The 22,952-nt window shown below is 41.5% G+C and overlaps 2 protein-coding genes across 5 annotated transcripts in view; one reads left to right on the top strand and one right to left on the bottom strand.

The window, feature by feature from the left end:
* Positions 1 to 19,086, bottom strand: ARHGDIB (Rho GDP dissociation inhibitor beta). 4 transcript variants are annotated; one of them, XM_006084286.3, is made up of 6 exons: positions 18,903 to 19,086; positions 9,969 to 10,152; positions 9,167 to 9,250; positions 7,039 to 7,115; positions 2,967 to 3,030; positions 1 to 685 (listed from the first exon to the last, which is right to left on the bottom strand). In XM_006084286.3, the coding sequence occupies exons 2-6, from the start codon at positions 10,144 to 10,146 to the stop codon at positions 486 to 488; spliced, it is 603 nt and encodes a 200-aa protein (XP_006084348.1). In that variant the 5' UTR covers positions 10,147 to 10,152; positions 18,903 to 19,086; the 3' UTR covers positions 1 to 485. The 4 variants fall into 4 exon arrangements, with proteins under 4 accessions (XP_006084348.1, XP_023605837.1, XP_023605838.1 ...); XM_023750069.1 differs by lacking the exon at positions 18,903 to 19,086 and adding an exon at positions 11,125 to 11,143; XM_023750071.1 differs by lacking the exons at positions 1 to 685; positions 2,967 to 3,030 and adding exons at positions 4,737 to 4,921; positions 12,389 to 12,478 and having other exon boundaries at positions 18,903 to 18,994.
* The window catches only part of PDE6H (phosphodiesterase 6H), a 21,092-nt gene continuing 15,755 nt past the window's right edge, over positions 17,616 to 22,952 (top strand). The window contains exon 1 of the mRNA XM_014451727.2: positions 17,616 to 17,631. The gene's annotated coding sequence lies outside the window, so the exon portion shown is untranslated. The remainder of the gene's footprint in view (positions 17,632 to 22,952) is intronic.

The following is a 22,952-nucleotide window of genomic DNA, read 5'->3' on the forward strand; positions in this document are numbered from 1 at the left end:
TCAGGTCATACAATTGCTTTATTCTCACTCTCTTGTGCTGGTTAAGTGTCTCCCAGGAAAGAAGAACCCACGAGGCAGGGAATGTGGCTAGGGACGTTCACTGAGCCAGCAGCAACCACAGAACAATCCAGGGGTGGGAATGAGCACTGGAACCCAAGGCAGAAGGGTTGTTAGTGATTCCTGGCCTCTCACTCCTCAAATGGGAATAAGAGAAGAAATATTTCATGACTGTGCATTGAGGAACAGAACTTTGAAGATCTGGCCATGATGGGGGATCAGAGTGGGCAGGACCGAAGCCTGGGTTTTAAGCGTCCAGTGTTAGGGATCACTCTAAGAGAGAGAGCGGGAGAAGATGCGTCAACAAGAGGATGTGAGGGGTGTTGGGGAAGGGGCCCAGCTGTGATGAGGGGGGAGGACAGGGCGGTGAACACGATGTAGAGGGTTCTTCCAGGTGGCAGGGCAGGGACAGGGATGGGCAGATGTGCTCATTCTGTCCACTCCTTCTTAATGGACAGGTTCCACTCCCAGGTGAGGTGGTCATGCTTGTCGTCATCGGTGAAGAAGGACTTGTTGTGGTAGGTGCCTCTGGCCAGCATGCCTTTGGGAGCCTCCTCAATCGGAGTCAGGAACTCGTATTCCTCCGGCCGAGGCCCGTAGCTGCCAACCATAAATGTGGCTTTATCCACTGGGAAGAAAGGGAAGTTCGTTAGGGCAAGAGTCTGAGAGAGAAAAACAAACACTGCGGATTGGAGAAGTTGGAGCACTGCTTACAGGGATCAAAGCCAAGAGCAATGGTGTCCAAGCCTGGCTACACATCAGGTTTACCTGGGCACCATTTTTGTTTTGTTTTTTCTTAAAAAATATTTTTTATTTGAGTGCCTTTTAATACTACAGTTTCCTTTGACCCAAAGACTATGGTTCAGTAACCTGCTGTGGATCCCTAGAATCAGTGTTTTTAAAAAATAGCTGATTCCGAGTATCAGAAAAATTGCAGAATCAGTGCCCTAAATCAATGGGGATGAAGAATGTTTTTATGGAGATGTAGCAGATTATACCATAAAAAAGTCCCAGGTAGTCAAAAAGTATAAAATCCCACTGATGAGGTAAGTAAGTCCTGGGAATGTAATGTACAGCCTGGTGACTATAGTTAATAATATCATACTGTATGTTTGAAAGTTGCTAAGAGAGTAGTAGATCTTAAGAAGATCTCATCACAAGAAAAAAATTGTTACTTTGTGTGTTGATGGATGTTAACTAAACTTATTATGGTAATCATTTTATAATATATACATATATCAAGTCATTATGTTGCCCAACTAAAACTAATACAATGTTATATGTCAATTATATCTCAACCAAAAAATTCAAACTAGTTGAGATCTGAATTCTTTTCTAAGTCATATTTTGGGCCTCCATTTCTTTTTTATATAATGAACTTCAAGGATCTTTTATCTACAGAAGATCATTTAATAAACACATCAATTGGGGCAGATAAAGTAACAGCTGGTGACCAGAATGAACAGAAATCATGGATAGAATAATTTGAATGCAAGGGGAAAATCAATAATTTGATTTAAAAAAGTAAGAACTGGTTTTCTTATCCATTTAGGTACCCAATGTCTTTTGATTGGAGCATTTAATCCATTTACATTTAAGGTTATTATTGATAGGTATTTATTTATTGCCATTTTTATTCTTTATGCTTATTACAACAGTCCATTTAACATTTCTTGGATGGGAGCAAATAGAGGGGGGTCAATGGAGGGAAAAAAGGGGACATCTGTAATGCTTTCAACAATAAAGATAAATTTTTAAGAAAGTAAGAATTGAGACAAATGGTGCAAATAGCTAACCAACATTATTAATAGGTGAATAACTGGAATGTATATTAAGAATCAGTAGGGAATTAGAAAGTGTAAATACAGGTATGTAGGTAGGCAGGCACTGTTTAGTTAGCTGTTAAGTGTTGTGAATAAGTCTGAAGGAACAGCTACAGGCGCATCCTAGCCCTCTCCCCTCAGGGAGGCAACATAGTCTCCATGCCCAAAAGAAAATGAGAAACTGAACTCTATTTTTCATGAGACTAGGTATTGGAAAGACCAATTAAAATCTTTCACGTCAACAATCTTCTGTGGGATCTGAGTAACGGAGTGTTTCTCTATGCAAATTTATCAGACAATTCCTCCCTCTCTCTTGTTTATGGACTTGGTGGAATGGATGCATTACTGTTTCACACCTCTGGGAAGAGAACCCCTAAAGTAGAAAAGGACTGTCAGTGTGCTCCCATCTGGTTTTCACTCTTCATTTCCCCCTGCCCATACTCATGGAAGAGACCTGAGGGCAGGTTCCCAAGGCATGTACAGTTTAGGTACATCTTGTCAAGAATGGCTGCCGATTAAGCAATGCTATATTAGTTGTTTCGATTAGACAGCTTTTCTCAATCCCAGAAAGAATTTTTTTTCTTTCTTTGTTTAGGAAATTAAGCACTGCCCTCCCCCCAACCCCCTACCTCACCCCTCCACCACTCCACCAAGTCTCATTCCCATTAAACACAAAATGCCAGTGGATAGGTCTTTCCTGTTTTGGATTTCTCTGACACTCAGGTTTTATACCTGTGAACTGCTTTATTTATTTATTTGTTTATTTACTTTTGAGAGTACTTTTATGTACTTCATTTTATTCAATCTTATCTTGGTTACTCTTTCCATTTATGAGCAATAAAATTGAATTCCAGAAGCTGAACGCCGAAGGTGAGTGGCTGACTCATCTAAACTATGTCTCCTGAAGGTAGGTCTTGCCATTAACATCTAGGTCAAAGGTATAATGTGTGCCTTTGCCTAGGGTGAGAGTCCACGGCTTTTTATCAGATTCTGAAATGAGTCCATGCCTAAAACTTGCTAATAACCAGAACTTTAAGTATCAGTGAGAAGCAGATTTGGGGACAGTGTAAAGTATAGGTCACTTACCTTTCACCCCAGTCCGGTAGGTGTGCTGAACATATTTCAGGCCTGACACAATATCTCTGTTCACCTGTAGGTGGGAAGGACCCAAGCAATTCAGATTAAAGGGGCTCTTTCATTTTTCCTCATTATCTAGCCTGATCCTACCTAGCTGTCTTCTCTGAGCATAAGAAGACTGAAGATTGAGTTCAGAGTAAGGGTTATTATTATCATTTAGTGCAGTGATGGCAAACCTATGACACGTGTGTCAGAGGTGACAAGCGAACTCATTTTTTTGGTTGATTTTTCTTTGTTAAATGGCATTTAAATATATAAAATAAATATCAAAAATATAAGTTTGTTTTACTATGGTTACAAATATCAAAAAATTTCTATATGTGACACGGCACCAGAGTTAAGTTAGGGTTTTCCAAAATGCTGACACCCCGAGCTCAAAAGGTTCGCCATCACTGATTTAGTGTGATGGTGTGGCAGAGTTGAAGAGAGGCGTTCACAAGACTCAATGTTGCCAATCTGGTTTTAATCATTGAAGACTGTGATTTTGGGGTTTGTGAAGGGGAGTGGTTAATTAAGACACCATCTCAATATTCTTCATTACACTTCTCCTTCCTCAATGGTCCAAAGAATGGTCTTGAGCTCCCTCTCCCTGATTCTATTAGCCAGAAGAACGTCCTTGTCTTAGGAAGGTTACAATGCTACCAATGGAAAATATTGTGTAAATATCTGAAAATCCCAACCTGAGAAATGATCCACTTAGCCCACGAAAACCAAACAACAAGGAGAAAAGCTGTAATGGAAAATCAAGTCTAGGGGGTGGTTGTTCCTGTAATGTAGGTATAACTTGAGGTCTTGAGCTGAAAAGATGGGCCACAGGAAAGCATCCTCCCTATAGATAAATAATGGGTAAAAGCCACTGGTGTCTGGCAAGTACTTTGGATGTCTGTCATTTTCAGACGTTGTCTGAGGTGGTGATACTTTCCCAAGCCTTTCAAAGAAAATTTACTAAGGCAGAATGAAAATATAAACAGTCCAAGTACTTTGTTTTTCCATTAGTCATTTTACCTCGGACTGAACTGGGTTGTCTCTTAATTTTATATGGTGATCATGTTTATACAAACAAATTAAATTGGTCATTGAGTCATTGGCTGGAAGGCTTGGTTAATTGTTCATCGATATGAAGAATGTAAGCATTTTTTTGGTAACTTTTTAAAAAATTTTATTGTTTTATTGCTTAAAGTATTACATATGTCTCCTTTTTTCCCCTGCCCTTGACAATCCCCTGGCCTCCCCTACCCCCCACTGTCTTATGTCCATTGGTTATGCTTATATGCATGCATACAAGTCCTTCGATTGATCTCTTACCCAAGAATGTAAGCATTTTTGAGTAATTTCTCCCCAACAATAATTATGGCTCTCTTTTTGTTTTGGATAGAATAATGAAATCAATCTCTCAGTGCTTCATTGTTTATAATGAGGTAGCATTGCAGTGAACACTGCCAGCTTAGGTTCTAGACTGTCACTCAGTAAAATCTGTCGTATAAATCTATCAAAAGCAGATAAAATGAAAACATGCTGAAGAATTGTGATATAACAAAACCCAACCTTTCTACTGACTCTGACTCCCCCATGTGGCTCATAGGAATAGGGAAAATGAATGGATCTTTCTAGAAGCCTCTAAGCTGGTCCCTTAGGCCTCATGGGAAATTGGTCTGGTGGAAATAAGACCTAAAATCAGGAATGATGGTGGCATAGGAATAAGGACTTCAAAACAAAGAGTTTCATATTTTTCTACTGCTTCATAAAATGTCCATTTTAATGTTTGTTATGGATAAAAAATATAAATATTCCTGGTATTCTCTTCTGTCTGGATGCCCTTCCCCATGTCTTTCCACACCAGGATGAAGAAGCTTCGGGATGAGAATGGAAGTGAGAGCTGTGGAAGTCAGACACACTACCATTTCCTTAAGAGACAGAAGAAAGAAAAGCAGAAACTAAAAGAACCATCACAGGCCAAATTTTGGAAGAGTGTTGTAAAATTTGGGGGGAGAAAGAGACACCGAGAGCAACTAAGAGACATAAAAAAAGAGGGTTTCAGGATATGTTGCTGGTGTTATACATGCAAACTTTGTTGGACAGTCTTCAAGAGACACCAGCATAGAATTAAATTGCTTTTTATTTTTATTTTTATTTTTTTAATTTTTTATTTTTTTGTTAATCCTCACCTGAGGATAATTTTTTTCCATTGATTTTTAGGGAGAATGAAAGGGAGAGGGACAGACAGAGAGAAACATCAATGTGAGAGAAACACATGGATTGGTTGACTCCTGCATGAGCCCCAACCAGGGCCAGGGCAGGGGAGGAGCCTGCAACCAAGGTACCTGCCCTTTAGCAGAATCGAACTCAGGACCCTTTGGTCCACAGGCCAACGCTCTATTCACTGAGTCAAACCAGCTAGGGCTTAAATTGCTTTTCAATTATTTTTTCATTTTGAACTGGTGTTCCTTATAACTGGAGCTCCATGCTGGAATGGCCACAGGGTGGTTCAACTTCATGGGGGTTGCCTCTAGAGACAAGGCCACATCCCTGAGGTGGATGGGAGTTGAGACTCCCCTTTTGTGTCCTCCTCCTCCATCACCTTAATGTGTAGCCCTGACTACTGAGGCCTCCACCACCGGTTTCCCCCTCGGCCTCCCCACAGAGCAGAAGCACATGTTCCACACCTTTCTTTCTCATCTCATTCACATCACCATTTACCTGTCATGATTCATTTCATGTGATAAAAACTGGCTTACTAAATTGACAGATTAAGGCAGTAGTGGTAATGATTAAAAATTGGATTGCCCAGTTATTGTTGCTCAGTGGTTGAGCATCGACCTATGAACCAGAAGGTCACAGTTCAATTCCAAGTCAGGGCACATGCCCGGGTTTCGGGCTTGATCCCCAGTGTGGGGCGTGCAGGAGGCAGCCGATCAATGGTTCTCTCATCATTGATATTTCTATCTCCTTCTCCTTCTCCCTCTCCCTTCCTCTCTGAAATCAATTTAAAATATATATATATTTTTTAAAAAATTGGACTACTGTGTAACCTATTTTAGGCACATTGAGATACAATGCCTTACCAAACTCTCAGGTGCGTTAGTAATAAATAGTACTACAGGAAACCAGGGAGTGAACCGTAGCTCAGTGCCTATTATAGAGTAAGCATTAACAAATATTTTCAGAATGAAACTATTTTGAGGCATATTTGTATGTGGTGGAGAGTGATTGTTCATGGGCCCCAAGTTACACGCTGCACCCAAGAGGAAGAAGGGCCTGGTGTGCAAATAAAGAAGGAGGTGGGGCTTTCCTTGGTGGAGCCCAGGCCCTGGAGAGTATGACTGGGTGAGAATGAGGGCAACCAAGGGAAATATAAGCAACTGAGAGTAAACAATGAATTTCTGACCTATTTGTTTTCAAAGTCAAGGTTATTTTTCTCCTTGATTTGGCTGCTCACTGGGACATGTACCTATTCATTATATGTCAGTTTATCTCCTATTTAGTTTTGTGCTTATCTGCTCCATAACTAAATTGTAATTTCCAGTTACTTCTCAGGGCCCTTGGCTTTATATAATTATTAAGCAATTAGAGCTGTTCTATTTTCTTTTCCTATTAATTAATTAATTCACCTATCTCTCAATAAATATTCACTAAATATCTACCATTTACAAAGTTTTGTGTGAATGGTTGGAAAGGAGGGATATAAAATCTCTCCCTATCTCAAGGTGCTTAGGCAGTATAGGGGAGAAATGACATACATGGTACAATACAAAGCGGTGTGTGCCTTATGGATGGGAGTATTAGGGGTTCACAGAGAGAGGCTTAGTAATCAATGAAGGAGATTCTGGTTGGGAAAAGGCAGGAGGAAAGGGTGGGTCTCAATGGGTGGAGCCCAGAGTTGGGGAGAAGAAAATCTATCTCCAGGGGGAAAAAAGAAAACACAAAGTTTGCCAACATGATAATGCAAGAAATTTGATTTTTTTCTTTCTTTGATTATAGGAAGGATTTAAACTTTGTCAAACATGTAGGGCAAGATACTTACTTTGAAGCAAATTTTCACTCTGTATTCAACACCTTCCTTTAGCACAAAAGTTTCTTTTTTGAGGGCTTGGAGGTCCCCTGTAGAAGTAAATTTAGAAAGAGTTTATTCTCCTCAGAAAGAGGTACAAAAGTAGATGAAGTTCAAGCTCCAGAGCTATTTGCTGGGCCCATCAGAGCATCATGGTCTACTTGGCCCTCAACTCTAAGGATATTTGAGATTAGTGGCTGTGCAAACGCACACTGGAAATGCCTGAAATCTTACAGGCAGATATGAAAGAAATGTGTTTTAGTTTGACAACAACCCTGAGAAGATACAAGCATTACCAGTAATGAGTTATGTACAAAAATGTCTTTTCTAATTGTTCAATAATAGAAAACAAGTTTTAATCAACCACTCTAGAGGACAGACTGTATTATCTCTCTAGTCTCTCTATTGAACATGACATTGTATACACATGACCAAACAAAAAAAATGATGAAAGAATTAAAGAATATACCCCTACACCTCAAATAAAAAAATATAGGAAAAGTATTGTATAAGAATACCAGCTACTTACATTTTTTAAGATTTGGTCATGTGGCATTTCCTAGCTTTTAAAAATGTGCTTGTTTTGATTCCTTTCTATCATTCCAAATACATGTTTGCTTTTGTACTTAATTTTGCACTTGCAGTTGCAATTTCATGTTAGTTTTCCTAAGGAGATCACTTAAGTCATAAAAGCTTCGGGCTCCATAAAACTGGGATCTGCCCTTAATCCCTGCACCCTGGTCAGAAGATAATCATTGTTTGTACTTCTCCCAATGTGGACCTGTATCCTTGGACACTGAGGAGTGAACGTGTGTGTGTTTTGCACTGCTCTGTGCACATGCATCATGCACAGGCTGGTACTAGCACCCTATATATATCTGCGATTCACCTCAGTAGCTTCTTGGTTACAGAAAACTACATTTGGGTTTCCTGGTGCTGGGAACAGGGACAGGGACCAACTCTTCCCTGTAATAACATCAAGTAAGACCTTTTAAAAAAAAGAACAAGTTTCCTTCACACTCATTCAGGCCTTATCTTACAAAATGAATGTTGTATCTGGTCACATTACACAATTGCACACAGGAAGAGGCCCAAGTCCCAGAGAGAGAGAGAGAGAGAGAGAGAGAGAGAACACAAGTGTCTCTCCTGGAGAGATGCTAGACCGTGGGGGTAGTTGAATTTGTGTGTCTGCTCTAACGATTTCAGTTGAAGAGGAAGTATCTTCTCAGCCTCTGATTTCCTCTCTCTGACAAGCCCATATAAGGCAAAGAGTGGGTATGTTCTGTGAGAGGGGAACTACTTGCTGCTAAGCCTCTCTGTTCCAGAGCCATGCATTGCTCTGTCTCAAGGGTTCACTTTATAAATCTGGTGATGCTTTTTTTCTTTTTAGTAAAGACCTTCCTTTACTCGTCCAACCTCCCAGCTCTGTGGCCCTTTCCTTATTTCTCTCAGATCCCCACTTCCTGCCCCCCCCCCCCCCCCCACCTAATCCCGCCTTCCCAGCCTCTCCTCTGCTCGGGAAAGGTCTTGACCCTGGTTTACAGTAAAGTGAAAGAAAATAACATCTTAATTTGTACATATTTTTGAGGGGTTGGGGAGTTGCTTATTTAAAAGAATCAGAGCTTTAGGTTAAAATAATATATATTTGGCAGTGGAATTCCTAGCATTATTCAGGAGGCCTTAGATTGCTTCTTGCTTTCAGGCTGTAATTGCTGCTATAAGATCAATATTGTTTCTGACGTTTAGATTGTGTAAATATTACTATTTCAGAAGCATACAGCTTCTTAATGTTTCCATCTTTTTAGTAATTTCCATAGGAATTCTGCCATCATGTGCAGATAAAAATATGAAGTAAATCTGACCCAAGTAAATATATCCAGTACCTATGCCTGCACTCTCTTCAATTAGAGACAGAGGTTGGCTGTCAAGAAGCATGGTCAATACTGCGTTCCCCGAGAGCAGGGGTTTGTGAACTGGTCCCAGAACATGTATCTCAGGGGTTCACCTTACAAGTTTCCCTTTTCTGGGATAGGGGACAAAGAGCAAGTTTTTCCAGTGATTGCATTAGCTCCCTTTGAACAGTACAGATGTGTCCACTTACCAGTGAGGTCCATGGTGATTGGTCCTGGAGCACTCTCACAAACCAGGGTAAGGCGGGTGACAGTGACATTGGGGGCTTTGGGGTCTGCAGGATTCAAAAGGAAAGGTAAGCATAAGGAAGAGACATGTATCTCTGTGTGTGTGCGCATATGTGTTTGTGTTGTGTTGTGTTGTGTTGTGTTGTGTGTGTGTGTGTGTGTGTGTGCATGCATTTCAAGTAGGAGAGGAAGAATATAAAAAGAAAGGTGAGAACTTGATCTGAAGTAGAAATAGAAGTGTATATGGTAGGTTTACCATGCTTCATCACAATGGCCTTATAAATTACAGCGATGTTATTCTCTGCTTTGGGCACTTGTAGGTCCTAATTATAAACAGCCAATATTTTCTGAGTGATTGTGGGTGAGGTACTCTGCTAGTTGGGCACTGTTCATCCATATCTTTGGGCCATGTCTTAGTATGCTACAGCGTATGTGGAAGTGATGAATGGTTAGGTAAGGAGCATGAATGAGAACGAGAAGACAGAGAAAAATGTGAGAATGGAGAGAATACAATTCTAAACGGTAAACTGAAATTCTTTCTAAATCCTCCCCATGTGTTATCTTTTCTTGTTTCAATGCTAACTTGCAACTCTTCTCCAAAGAAGACTTAATTATACAGTTCATCACTTTATTCACATGTAGATCGTGATTCATTCATTTAACCCTGGAGGCACTTGGTACGCTTTCCTTTGCCCTGCTGTTGAGTAGCTGAAATGTATGTCTTCTCTGGGACCCTCCACCTGACCCCCAACCCCATACACACACCTACTACCACAGGGCCATCCCCTAGGAGCGTTTTCTTGTACTTAGTTAGACTTTCGTCATCTTTGTCCATCTCCTGCAGCTCTTGTAGGGACTTCTGAGGTGGAGGCTTATAATTGAGCTTCCCGTCCAGGTCATCCTCCTCCTCCTCCAGTTGTGGTTCTGGTGCCTTTTCAGTCATTTTGATCTATTTCAGAGAGAGAGAGAATGATAGTCCATTAGCCAAAGTCAGTGGATCTGAACAACATTTGTGAGGGTGCAGTTAGCATTATCTTTGCCCTAATGGACTTCCATAGTTGTGATTTTCCCCTAATTTCACCTCATTACATTTCATGAATTATGAATATAATGCATTCCAGTCTTTTCCCTGCCAAGCCTGAATTTGTTGGTATTATAATGAGTACCCCCTATTCACTGAATTAAACAGACAAAAGAAAAGTTCGTTTATGAATTATATGCTACAAATGAAGCAACATAGCACAAGCAGGTCTGAATAATGAGCCAATAGCATCTGTTTGAATAGTTATAGAAATTATCACAGTCCTCCAAATCTAACTAGCCTTGCTAGTGTCGAAGCTCTCAGCATGTACAATCCTGCATATGATGGTTTCCTGAGACAGGTGGAGAGCTTGCCAAAGGAAGTTGGCTTCTTTCCATTAACTGACTCTTCCCCGAACTCCTGCAAAACCTCAAAGAGAAATTGTAGGCACCCCATGATACCTGCCTGAGGTGTCTGAGTGGTTTCCACTCAACACAGCTAATAATTTCTTGAGCAGGTATTAGGCTCTATGTTTCTCTTGAATATTCAATAACACTTGACTACTTCAGGCATTTTATAAACATTCATCAGTTGATTTACTAGGTTCTATATCTAAAGATCTTCTGTTCTTCTGAAATGACACAAAATAGCAAAGGACTCTAAATTTTTCTAGACAAACCTGCAGCTATGACTTTTGTATCCCTCCACTGATCTCCCTTTTCTGGACCCACTTCCCCTTTAGTACCTCCCACCCCTCCCCAGATTTCCAGTGACCTTATGCTCCAAGACCTCTCCTGAGCGTACCCTGGAGTCTGTCTTCTTCCATCATCATCTACATTTACTCATTTTGTGTTAAAAAAAAAAAGGGAGGACAGATCTAATAAAAGTATTCATGCTTAAGTGTTAATGACTGGATAACAGGCTTAAAATTTATTCCTCTTAAGGCAGGTATAGTCAGAGCTTCCAGAGCTGAAATGAACTTTAGAGATGACATATTCCAACCCTTCATTTAATCATTGAGAAAGTTGAATCCAAGAAGGTAAGAGAATTGCCCAAGTTCACATGGGTGGATGAGATGCAGTGTCCTCATAGGGGAAAAAGTCTGCTGGAAGAATTTCAGGCTCCATGACGGGCCCAGTGGCTGGAGCTGTTTGGGCAAACAGATCATTTTCTGATTTCTATCAGTTCTACCCTGAGGGTAACTCCTTCTCTGCCTGTGGGTAAAGGTGTCATTGCTCCAAAATGGTGCAAAGTAAGACAATACCTGTCACCTCTCACCCCGAGTGACTGCAAACTCCTGTAAGGTGCCCTGACAGTAAAGTTATCTCTGGCCAAAATCAGTTGTGGTTTTTAGTTTTAAGGTCACTATCCTTGGCAACAGGAAGAAAAATAATTTGGAAATAAAGCCCCCCAAAAAAGTAACTTTAAAAGAAAAAAAGAAAGAAAATGGTATCTCTTGGCTCACTGATTCTCTTCCAGTAAAATAACAAGTCAAACACGACGAGCCTTGATCAACTCTGCAAACAGTATCGCAATGCCCAGGTCCACTTCCTGTACAGGAAGGAAACCCGTAGGCCTGTTCCTATGGCAACTTTTGCCTCGGCTGAAGAGCCAGCACCACTCAAAGCTGAGCTTCTAGAGAACAGCACAATAAACACAGTGACCAACTCAGCTCATGTTCCAAACAACACTTAGGGAAAATGAATGGACTGGTTGGAAAAACAATGAAGGATGCAGTGGATAGAGGTTGTAGGTTGTGGATAGTTTAAGGACAATCATTAAGGGGCAGATGAAGAGCAACCCAGAAGAGACCAATCAGATGAGACATGTTCTCTTCTTCTGACCCAGAAGCCTGGCCAGATCCCCACGGTGGTGGTCACATAACAAACCTGTGGATGAAACATCTGCAAAAGACGGCATCTCAGCCCCATGGACAGGCCTTTCTGGAATATGTTGTTTGCTTCTAACAAGTCATCTGCTTGAAGCCTTAACTATTAGACTTCCCACCCAGCCTCTAACTAGCTCAAGGCTATCTCAATAACCTACAGGGAATTGTAATTCTATACCCTAGAATCTCAATTTTGAAATGAGAATATGAGAGAGAGTGAGAGGAGCAGAGAGATGGAGACAGAGAAAAATCTGGTCTGGGACAGGAACTGCTAACCTCTAACAGTATGATGATCATTGACAAGTCAATCTATCTGTCATCTAGATCTTGATCTTCTCATTAGTAAATATGAGACTTATATCAATTCTATAAAAATGAGACACCAATTTATTTAAAGACATAGAAGAGCAGAGGATAATGTGGGGTTACTGTATGAATTTGTTGTAGTCAAAAAGAGGACATTCAGGACCACACAAAAATAATTTGGTTTAATTATATAGCATAGGAAAAAGAGATAATCCAAAACCAGCTCTCTCTGGTAAGCTGATTAGAAAAAGATGAAAATATCTTACTATAGCAAATAACAAACTGGAGAAGTAGTTCTCAGGAAAAGCCCCTTTGAAGCAAAATTAAAATCAGAAAAAATTGGAGAGCACCTACTGTTTGCAAGACACTGTTTTAGCCCATACCAATGCTGAAGTTACTCTTCAAAGTGAAGAAGGAGCCCTAGGTGGTATTGCTCAATGGTTAGAGCATTGGCCTGTGGACTAAATGGTCCCATCGATTCCGGTCAAGGGCACACTTGATCCCCAGTGGAGGGCATGCAGGAGGCAGCCAATCAATTATTGTCTTTCATCATTAATGTTTCTATCTTTCTCTCCCTCTCTCTTCCGCTCTGAAATCAATAAAAACATATTTAAAACAAAGAGACAAACAAAGTGGAGAAGGGATTGGAGGATGAACAATCTACTCAGACTAAAAAAGGCCCAGCTGGTTTGATTGATTTTTGGAGATTGCAGATCTTTTTAAACATATAATAAAAGTCATGGTCCTCATAAAAAAGGAAGGAATAAACCAATGAAATTGTGCATGCAATCCAGGGATTCATGGACCCCCGAGGTACTTCATAGACTTCACTCGAGTCCAAGATTAGGAACATGACCTTGAAACTATAACTTTTGGAAATATGAAACAAAGAGTTGAGAAAGTTTCCTTCTCTCTCAGACCTGGTAGATCAAAGACACAACTTGGCCTCAAGCTAAGGATCAAGTTCATGAACACAAAATGCTGGGTGTATAGAAGCAGGAAGAGATATCAGGAAGCCTCTTCATCTGAGGGAACATGACTGCAAAGCCTGGACTGAAAGCAAAGGTGCCCAGGGAGCAGGTCTTCAGGAGAAGAGTCCTGTGGTCCATCTACTTGATTTTGGATTCTGATCTCTACACTAAATTAAGCCTTATCAGGCATGGGTTTTGGTTCTGGCTTTGCTGCTAAGTAGCTGTGACCCCACCCAGCAAATGTTCCAACCACTATGGATCTCTCTTTCCTCGTCTTCGGAGGTGACGTGTGAGAGCAGACCATATCTCAGTGCTTTCCTTTTCTAAGGCCTCTATTTACATGTTTCTCCTGTTAAAGCCAGTGAGGCTGGCATTCAGTTACCGTATTTCTGTTACTGAGTATTTAAGAGACTACATCTCTGTGTTGTATTTCAAATTTATGTGAATTCCCCAAAGGTGCTACATTTTAAATTTCACAGTTTATCTCTGGGGAACCTTGATTCTCCCAAACCCCAGCCATAAATGGTTTATATAGTTTGCTGACCATTTCCCAAACTATGTATTTGTGTATATTTAGCCACAAGTGTCAGTTTTCTTTCAGGTGCTTATTAAAGTTAAATCAAAATTTGATGGAAATTCTATAGACCATTTTCTAATCTCATCATCTAAAGAATAATTGAATTTATTGGTGATGATCATTATAATAACTATCTTACAGTGCTAAATGCTTTCATGAGGTTTACCTCACCTCACGTAGTGCTCACTACAGATCAGGAAACTCTTCTACAGATTCAGGTACATAACGTGCCTAAGAAGACATATTGTGTAAGGGGCAGAGTGTGGGTTGTCTGACCTTCAGCTACTTCGCTCTGTTGCTTCCATTATCTTTATTAAGGAGTAACAATAAAATTAAGCACGTCAGTCATTTTAGGAATCCATCCGGAGTGCACAGGCAGAGGTAAATGCTTCTTTGCCCCACTCTGCAGGGATGGCTTTAACAAAGCAAGGAAGTGGCACGTACGGAAGGTTTCAGTGCAGCTCTGCCCCGTGTCCCCTTGGGCAAGCCTCTGAACCCCTCTGAGCTCCAGGTTCATCCTCTGCAAAATGAAATCTTTGCACTAGAAGGTCTCGGAGGCCCCTTCTTAGTCCAATGATTCGAATGCTCCCTAATGTAAAGAAGTCTATGAAATGAGAAAGAAAAAGAGGAAGTGGAGGTGGGGTGGGGGAGCACCCAGCCCATCGGCAGAACATCTGGCCGGGCTTTTCACACCTTCCAGCTTGCCCACTGTTTCACAAAGAACAGGGTTTTGCTTGCTTGTTTCATTGATGTTGTCTTTGACTTTGGTTCTTTACACAGAAAAGTGAAATGGAGAATTAACAATTATATATATTTAACAAGGTTAAGGTGGACTGTGTCACATGATGGCTTTTTAAATGTGCTTACTGTTTGAGTTATCTCTATTTTCTACATTTGGTATAATTAATCCTATACACTGATGAGTTTTCACAGTGGAAACTTCACACCTCCAGGCCTGCTATTCAGTGAAACAATGACAAGGATTAGGTGTGGTGAGGTGGAGACTTAATCATTTCCTCCTCAATTAAAACACCTAATTAAATTAAGATGGTTACTCATGGCATGAGTATGACATAGCACAAATCGATGTTTTCACTTGCAGATTCAGTGGAATTTCCAAGGTATTGAAAGTGAAATACACTTATGAACTGGCAACAATCTCAGGATAGAGTACACTGTCTGGTTCATTAATGCAGTTCCAAATAATATGAGGGCAAGGAAAGGTGAAACTCTCTGAGTTTAGAGGAAACAAATCACCTGGTAAATTCAGAGAAAGGTAAGTTTCACGTCTCCTGGAGCATGGACTTTGAGTCTGATGGGTCAGAGATTCAAACTGTGGTTTGCTCTTGAATTAGTATAGAATTTAAGCAAGTTATTAACCTCACTGAGCCCAAGTTTTAGCATCAGTAAATGGGAGTACTCATCTTTCTTTATGGGGTGGAAGAGTAGGAGAAAATATATGAAAAGTTCTAGGACAATACTGACCAATAGTAGATGTCCAATAACTATCCATTCCCTTCCTCTCCTCCCTTCCCTGCAGTGCTGTCTGTTTTGTTGCTCAGCTCTGATGAAGAGGTAACTGACTGCCCAGGCACCAAATGCTTTCCCTTCCATCTGCAGTGTTGACCCTGTCCACTCCTTCCTCCTTAAAAATAGATGTTGTTTCTTTGAGGAGTACAGAAGAGACATGAAGTCCTGGGAATTACAAAGATTGTTTATTAACGGAATCAACCTTAACATGGGACTGTCACTATTTTATTTCTTTAAAAAAGCTTCCACATGAACAATTTAATTTTAGATTCTATTTTTTGCTCCCTATCATAATTGAAGCCAGAGGTCACTCTGCAAGGATGAGAAAGGCACAGCTAATGGAGAGAATTCCCTCTGACTCTGGAGCAAAACACTGTGGGGACTTGACTCGTGTCCCCAAGTTGCCAGATCGTGCATCTAGAAGCACAGACCACAGATAGTAGATAAAAGAGGTAGAGACAAGGAGGTGGGGGAGAAATGTGGAAGTAGCAGACAGAGGGGATTTCCATCAGAGAAGTACCTGTGGAAGTAAGCATCAGCGTTCTCCAATCCCCTTCCCCACCTCCCACCCCATCATCTCCACTCCCCGATGACTGGATGACTGATTCAGCCCTACTTTCCCCATATCTGGGGCTGCAGCTCTGGAGCAGGGCGTGGAGGGTCGAGCCACCTCTGAAACACTGCCAACATTTCAGAGCCAGTCAGGGATTTGGTCTGCTTTGCTGCCTGCTTGGTGATTGGGCTTATTCAGGGCATCCAAGTCTACCCTTGGGACCTCAGAGCTGTCTGCGCTTTGGAGTCCTCCCTGGAGTCTCCGTATTCCCTAGTGACACGGAGGAATCGCTGCTTTCTGGGGTCCTTAGGGCTGCTCTCTACCACCTCAGCTCCAGGAAGAACATCTGAAACTGCAAAGCTGTGTGAAAAGAACCAATCCAGAGCCTGAGAGGACAAGGCCTGGTTAGATACAACGAACACTACAATCAATCCCGAGGAGGGTCCAAATTACTGGAAGCAGAATTCTTTAACATTTCCTTTGGTGGGAGAAACAGTACATTATTTCTTGTCCGTGCATTCATAGCAATATATACTCTTCTGACCCAGATTCATATGCAAAAGGAGGGAGAACTGAATCCTCCTTAAACTTTTCTCCGTGTCTACCGTGTGAAGTCACTGTGCTAGGCATTTTCACAAATATTTATTTTAAATAATCTGTAAAGAAAACTGCATTAAGGAAGCCACTATTAGGCAAAAGACTATACTGTAGTATCTCAACACATTTACCGGTTTAAATGAAGCATGGAAAAGTAGACAGAAGTAAAGCCTTTTTTTTTTTTAAATGACCACTTGCGCTTAGAATATGTCCCTTTAAGAAAACCCACGTGAATTTTTACCAGCTCTGGCTGTGGAAACCAGAGAGTGGAACACAGCACAGAGCCATCGAGTGCTTATTGAATGAATCGATGTCGAAGTTTTAGTAGCAACAGGAGACCCATCTCTGGGTTTGCCAGTGTGGACTCCAATCTAGAATCCTGGGAGGTGATACCACTGACCCAGGAACAGGATGCTCAGAATGTGGGGTTAAAGGAAATTGCTCCCATGGGACATTTCCAAAAATGTCCTTCGGAGGCACTGTAGCTGTGTCGCCACCCCCACCCCCTACACATACCAGTACGTGACTTTAGTCGAATCACTGAACACTTCCGAGGCTTGCTGTCCTCCCTGTGTCCAGGATTCAAATGTAAAATTTCTAACACCAGGCCCAACTCATGGAAGGCACTCCACACAGGCTGGCTCTGTTTCTCAGTGGGCCTATTTGTTCCTCCCCAGGGCCACTCTTGTCCTGTGAGCTGAAGTTGGGCACTTACTGTGCTCCCACAAACTGGCCCAAATTTTTCTGCCACATTGACTCTGCCCGTCCGAGCTTCCACTGAGAGCAGAACCTTGATGTTGCTCGGAGCATGCTTCCCTAAGAGCAAACGCATGCTCCCCCAAACAAGGAAGAGACCAATTTCAGTGCCAGGAAGATGCCAGCCGGGTTTGGCTTGGCTGTGACACGGTCATTTCCCATACATTGGCTGTGTAGCATGGATGGAGACTGAACCGTCCTCTGAGAATTTCACACATCTCACCAAAGGGTAAGATGATCTCCTTCCTGTGTTTGTGTCATATCTGGATCAGGAGGGATATTTTCTTGTAAACTGAACAAAGCAAAGCAATGGCAAACAAGAATGATACCTGCCTGTGACTGACCCCTTGATGCCCCTTGCGTGGTCATTCCTGCCCTGAGAACCCAACAGGCTAGCCCTGATTTCAGGGGCTCTTGGGCTCTGTGGGAAGGGGGTGACTATAGGAACTCCATGTGAGAACAGCCCGCCTTACCCCCACCTTGAACAGGAGACCAGCTCAGGGTTTATCCGTCCCATCATCCCACAAGTTACCCTACAGCTAGAGTTTAATTACAGGCTCTGTTTAGAAAACATGCCGATGGGGACATCCTTGAAAAAGGAAGCAAGTATTTCAGGTCATGCCTCAAGCACTTCTAATGGCGGCCAAGCTCAGACCAGTTCATTTTGAAAGCCCATGGACCAGGTGTCCTAGCTGGGTCCACTTGGATTTTTCTAGAATCTAGCTCTTACTGTTCAATGTTTCTCTCAGATGTAAAGATTTTATTTTTTGTTTTTGGCAACAACAGCAATTACCTTTCTACCCATCTCACCACAGGAATTTAACAAGAGGTGCTTGTGCGTGGTAGAAATTCTATGCCTGTAGGACCGACGAGTAAATAACAGTGCATTCTATCCACCGTGCTTCCTCCTTATAGTTAGATCCCCTTGTAGACCCTAAGGAAGGCTTTCACTATGCATTTCTCTTGTATCCCCAGAACATTCTTTAGTGGAAGGCAGTTTAATGTTTGACAGCTTTGAGCCACTTTTTCCCCCCTTTTCAACCAGTCTCTTTAAGTCTACTTAAAAACAGGAAACCACACATCTCCACCCCGGCACCACCCCGCCATCCTCCAGCACCATCCGTTTCAGTTTGGATCTATAGTCTTTTTGCCTCTGAGCCTGGCCAGATGCCTGCTCCCAGCTGGTGGAAACCCCTCCGGACACTCCCCAGGGGTTGTACACGCAGCCCTTGTCCAGGACATTCAGGATTTGGTCTCCTGGGCTGCACGCACCCTCTCCTCCCTCACCGCGCTGTCCCTCCTGAGTCATTGCTACCATTCCTGGCTCTGACTTCCCCTTCTCTGCAGAACTGTTCCAGCAGCCTCCTTAGTACATTCTTATCATAAAGTTTGTTTTAAAGAGGAACTGCCCCTCTAAAAAGAGAATACACTGGAAAGGGCTGTAGCCTATTCTCTGCGCCCACCTGGAGCCTCCCCCAACCCCCCAGTATTCCAACTTACATTCAATGTGCTTCACGTCTCTGTCCGGGGTGCCTCTGTCTCTCAACTCTGACTTCTGAGCACTGGCAGTTAGAACAGGAAGGAAGTTACTGAGAAAAAAAAAAAAAGGTTTTAAACCTACTAGAAGAGGAAACCCTGGGCTGTCTCAAATCCTGTTCTGCACGGCATATCTCTTGATCAGCGAACTCTGAGCAGCATTCTTGTCCCTTAATGGCACATGTGGGAGCATGACCGCCCATGTGAACATGGATATGCATGAATGTTCATGCAAGGGTGTGGAGGCTGCAGCCGGGAGTGCTATGAATAATTGAGCGATGTGGCTACAAATCAAGTCATTTCAGTGCAGGCGCTTACTGAGGCTCCTGGTCTAAAACCAGCAGCAATAATTCCCTCAGGCTTCACTCTGTATCACTAACGTCTGTTCCTGCGGGGTCTCTGCCAGCTCCTTTATATCAGCCAGATTTGTTGAGAGTCTGCTGGCAGCGAATGTAGGGTGCTAGGAAGTTATGAACGTTAACTGCATATATTTGGCCCTACATTTTAAAATGTGTCCTCAAACAGATTTTTAGAGGTTTGTTGGACATAGTTTCAAGATGTAGCTCTGTATTACAGGGCAACCAAATGTCATTTGTTGTCGTTTTCACTATATTTTCCCTTTAAATAAAAAAATGCTAAAGCACTGCTTTTGATTAAACCTAGGAATGCAGATGACAAAGTAAAGTGAAACGTCTTTAATTCATACTTCTCTAACCCAGAATTTGTGAGAATTTCACAAGTACTAAAATGGACTTTGTACCATATTTGAGGAAATGGTTTGTGAAGTGATTTAAATGGGAAGATGTTGCAGGGGCCATATTTAAACCATGGGAGGGAGCAAGCAGGGTTTAAACACCCAAACCACATTGACTCCACACATTTTCATAGCAGCCACCATTGATAAATTCTTATTCATGCTAATATCTCAGTATTCAGTATTTGCATCGTTTCAATATGTTTAAAGCTGACTAGTCAAACAGGCATATTTGGAGAGACTGACATTTGTTTTGTTGTCGTTTAAATGCATTGCATTTTGTTCACTTGGCTTTATAAATTGATGCCCCCAGATATACTTTATCTTTAGTCAATGGAACAGAAACAATCAAGGAGAAGGTGGTCATTGGGCGAAAGGAAGGTGATTAATCTATAGAAAAATAAAAAGGAAAACAGTATGTAAGTAAAATTAGTAAAAGCATTGAAAAGCAAATACAAATTTAGTAATACATTTCAAAGTGGTATAGGTGGAAGAAAGCATTTGACTACTGTATTATAGATCAAAGCAAATCTAAACTTACACAGAAGACAGTCAATTTTGTAGCTCAGGACTCTCAAGAGGAGACACGTTTCTTCTTCCGGTAGCATTGGCTGAGCTCCTCTTTCCTCCCAGGTACTGCTGTTCTCGGCACCAGTGACACAGCCGTGGACGACACACAAAATCTCTGTGCTCTTGTGGAAGGAGACAGATGATGAACAAATAGCGTAGGTGGAATAAAGTATTTGAAACAAGAGAGATTTAAAAATTGGAATGAGATTTGTGATCTATGTGCTGCTTCTCCTGTCATTTTTCATGTGATTAGGGAAAAGATCTCACAGAGTTAAACAGGAGTATTTTTTAATTTTTTTGCTAAGCCCAATATGTCCTCACAATTTTTCTTTTTTAACAATTAATTTAAAAAAGTTTAATTTATTGGGGGTGACACTGGTTAAAATTATATAGGTTTCAGGTGTACAATTCTGTAATATATCATCTGTACATTGGACTGTGTGTTCACCAACCCCAAGTCAAGTCTCCTTCCATCACCATTTATCCCCGCTTTATCCTCTTCAACCTCCCCCACCCCCTTTCCCTCAGGTAATCACCATACTCCTCACAATTTTTCTTAATCCAGTGCTTTTGGCACAAACGTTGGAAGGTACAGAAGCCCCTAAAAATGCCTACAGAATCAGAATGTACATGTGGAGTGTGTGTTTATTGGGGGAGAAGAGAGCATTCATAACTTTCACTAAGTTCTTAAAGGTGGCCACGACCTTGAATGGATTCAGGATTGCCAATTTAGAGCCTCTTCCTGATACAGCAATGGAGGTTCAGTATGTTGGAGGACAACTGCCACGTTCTCCTAAAATATCTACCAGCATCACAGTCAAGGCAGGGATTACCTGCCATTTCTCAGGAAATCGCCATTTCTCATTTTCTTCTGTTGTGGTTCATTGTTCACATGGATTTGTCAGGAGGGAAAACAGATTAAGAAGCTCCTTAAAGAAGATTAAATGGCAGACACTCCTCTTCCAGCTCATACTGACTGAGGTGCGCTGTGGACTGGGGCTCCCTTGCCCATGCCCAGCTTCTGCAATATGCCATGAACATGCTTGTCATGATAGTAAGAAAGGTAGGAAGGACTTAGCCCTCTAATACCAAATGCAAATAACCAGAAGTTGGAAATCTGCATAGGAATTTCCAGAAAAATAATCAAACCTTTGACGTATTTTTCAGCTTTTCTTTGCTGTTATAAGGATACCACAGTAAGGTAAATTGTAGGCGGATCTTTCATGGGGTGTTCCTTGGCCTTGAGCCTGAAAAAGTGACATGGGCTGCGGACTCTTGAGTCTTCCCCTTTCTGCACGGCTGTATTTCTTGCAAGCTGCAAGTGCAGACAGTAAACGTTTAGAGAAGACTTTCTGCTTTGCAAGCTGTCTGTTCTGACATGTGTCCGGAGGCACAGACAGCAGCCTGGGCTGGAGGGAAGAGCTGCAGTTCAGGCCGACCTCCCGGCTCTGTCTTTCGTTGTCAGTGTGTCCCTGGGCCAGTGCTTTTCATTTCTGAGCCTCAGTTTTTACATCTGCAAAAGAGGAATGGCATCAGCCTGTAGCGTTGCCGGAGGGTTGGAAATAATGTCTGAGAAAGCATCTGACAGAGTTCTGACCTCAGAGCAAAGGCTTAATAAATGGTCCAGGCTAAGAAAATCATCCCCACGGTCATTATTTCATGATTTTTCTCAGCATATTTTGTTCCTTTTTCTGCAGAGCAACTCTTAGCATGACTATTTTTTATTTTTATTTTATTTATTTTATTTATTTATTTTTTGCTAAAAGTATTACAAAGAGTATTACATATGTGTCCTCCTAACAGTACCAGGTATAATGGTTACCGTATGGAAAAAGGGCTGGGGAGAGATTGAATAGGGTAAAGGGGGTTAAATATATGTGACGGAAGGAGACTAAACTTTGGGTGATCAGCCGGCAGTACCATATACAGATGCTGTGTTATAATAAGTTGAAACTTACGTATTCTCATTAATCAATGTCACCCTCATACATTTAACTTTAAAAATACATAAATAATAAACTGAAAAAGAAGAGTTGAATGAGTGAGATCATGTGGTATTTTTCCTTCATTGACTGGCTTATTTCACTTAGCATAATGCTTGCAGAGCAACTCTTAGCATGACTAGAAAAGAGCTGTTTTCCAGAAAGCAACAACAACAAAAAACCACAACAAACAAAAAAAACCTCATTGATACAGATAACAGTACCAGGTTTACCATATGGAAAGGGGGCTGGGGAGAGATTGAAGAGGGCACAGGGGGTTAAATACATGGTGATGGAAGGAGACTAAACTTTGGGTGATCAGCCGGCAGTACCATATACAGATGCTGTGTTATAATGAGTTGAAACTTACGTATTCTCATTAATCAATGTCACCCTCATAAATTTAACTTTAAAAATACATAAATAATAAACTGAAAAAGAAGAGTTGTTTTCATTGAAGCACTCACAATCAGCCGGCATAAATCTCAAATATTGCTTCCTCCTTCTTTGAAGCTTCCCTCTGCTGATTAAAAAAGAGTGTGTGTGTTTTTTCTGAACTCCTAGAGTGTTCATTGTTTATACAGTGTAATTTAGTACTTTAGTAAACACTGCCTTGTATTATTAGGTAATTATTATTAGGCTTATGTGTTCACACAAATATAAAGCCCATGAGGGAAGGGCTGTGTCTTACATACCTTGAATTCCTGG

Source organism: Myotis lucifugus, unplaced genomic scaffold (assembly GCF_000147115.1).
Source record: "Myotis lucifugus unplaced genomic scaffold, Myoluc2.0 scaffold_10, whole genome shotgun sequence".
NCBI classification, from domain to species: Eukaryota; Metazoa; Chordata; class Mammalia; order Chiroptera; family Vespertilionidae; genus Myotis; species Myotis lucifugus.

Bases quoted from the DNA above. Each gene is read 5' to 3' on its own strand.
- ARHGDIB (XM_006084286.3), bottom strand. From the start codon at position 10,146: ATGACTGAAAAGGCACCAGAACCACAACTGGAGGAGGAGGAGGATGAC. The intron at 7,116-9,166 runs GTAAGTGGACAC...TTACTTCTACAG, and splicing joins AATCACCATGGACCTCACTG to GGGACCTCCAAGCCCTCAAA. The intron at 686-2,966 runs GTAAGTGACCTA...CTTTCTTCCCAG, and splicing joins CTACCGGACTGGGGTGAAAG to TGGATAAAGCCACATTTATG.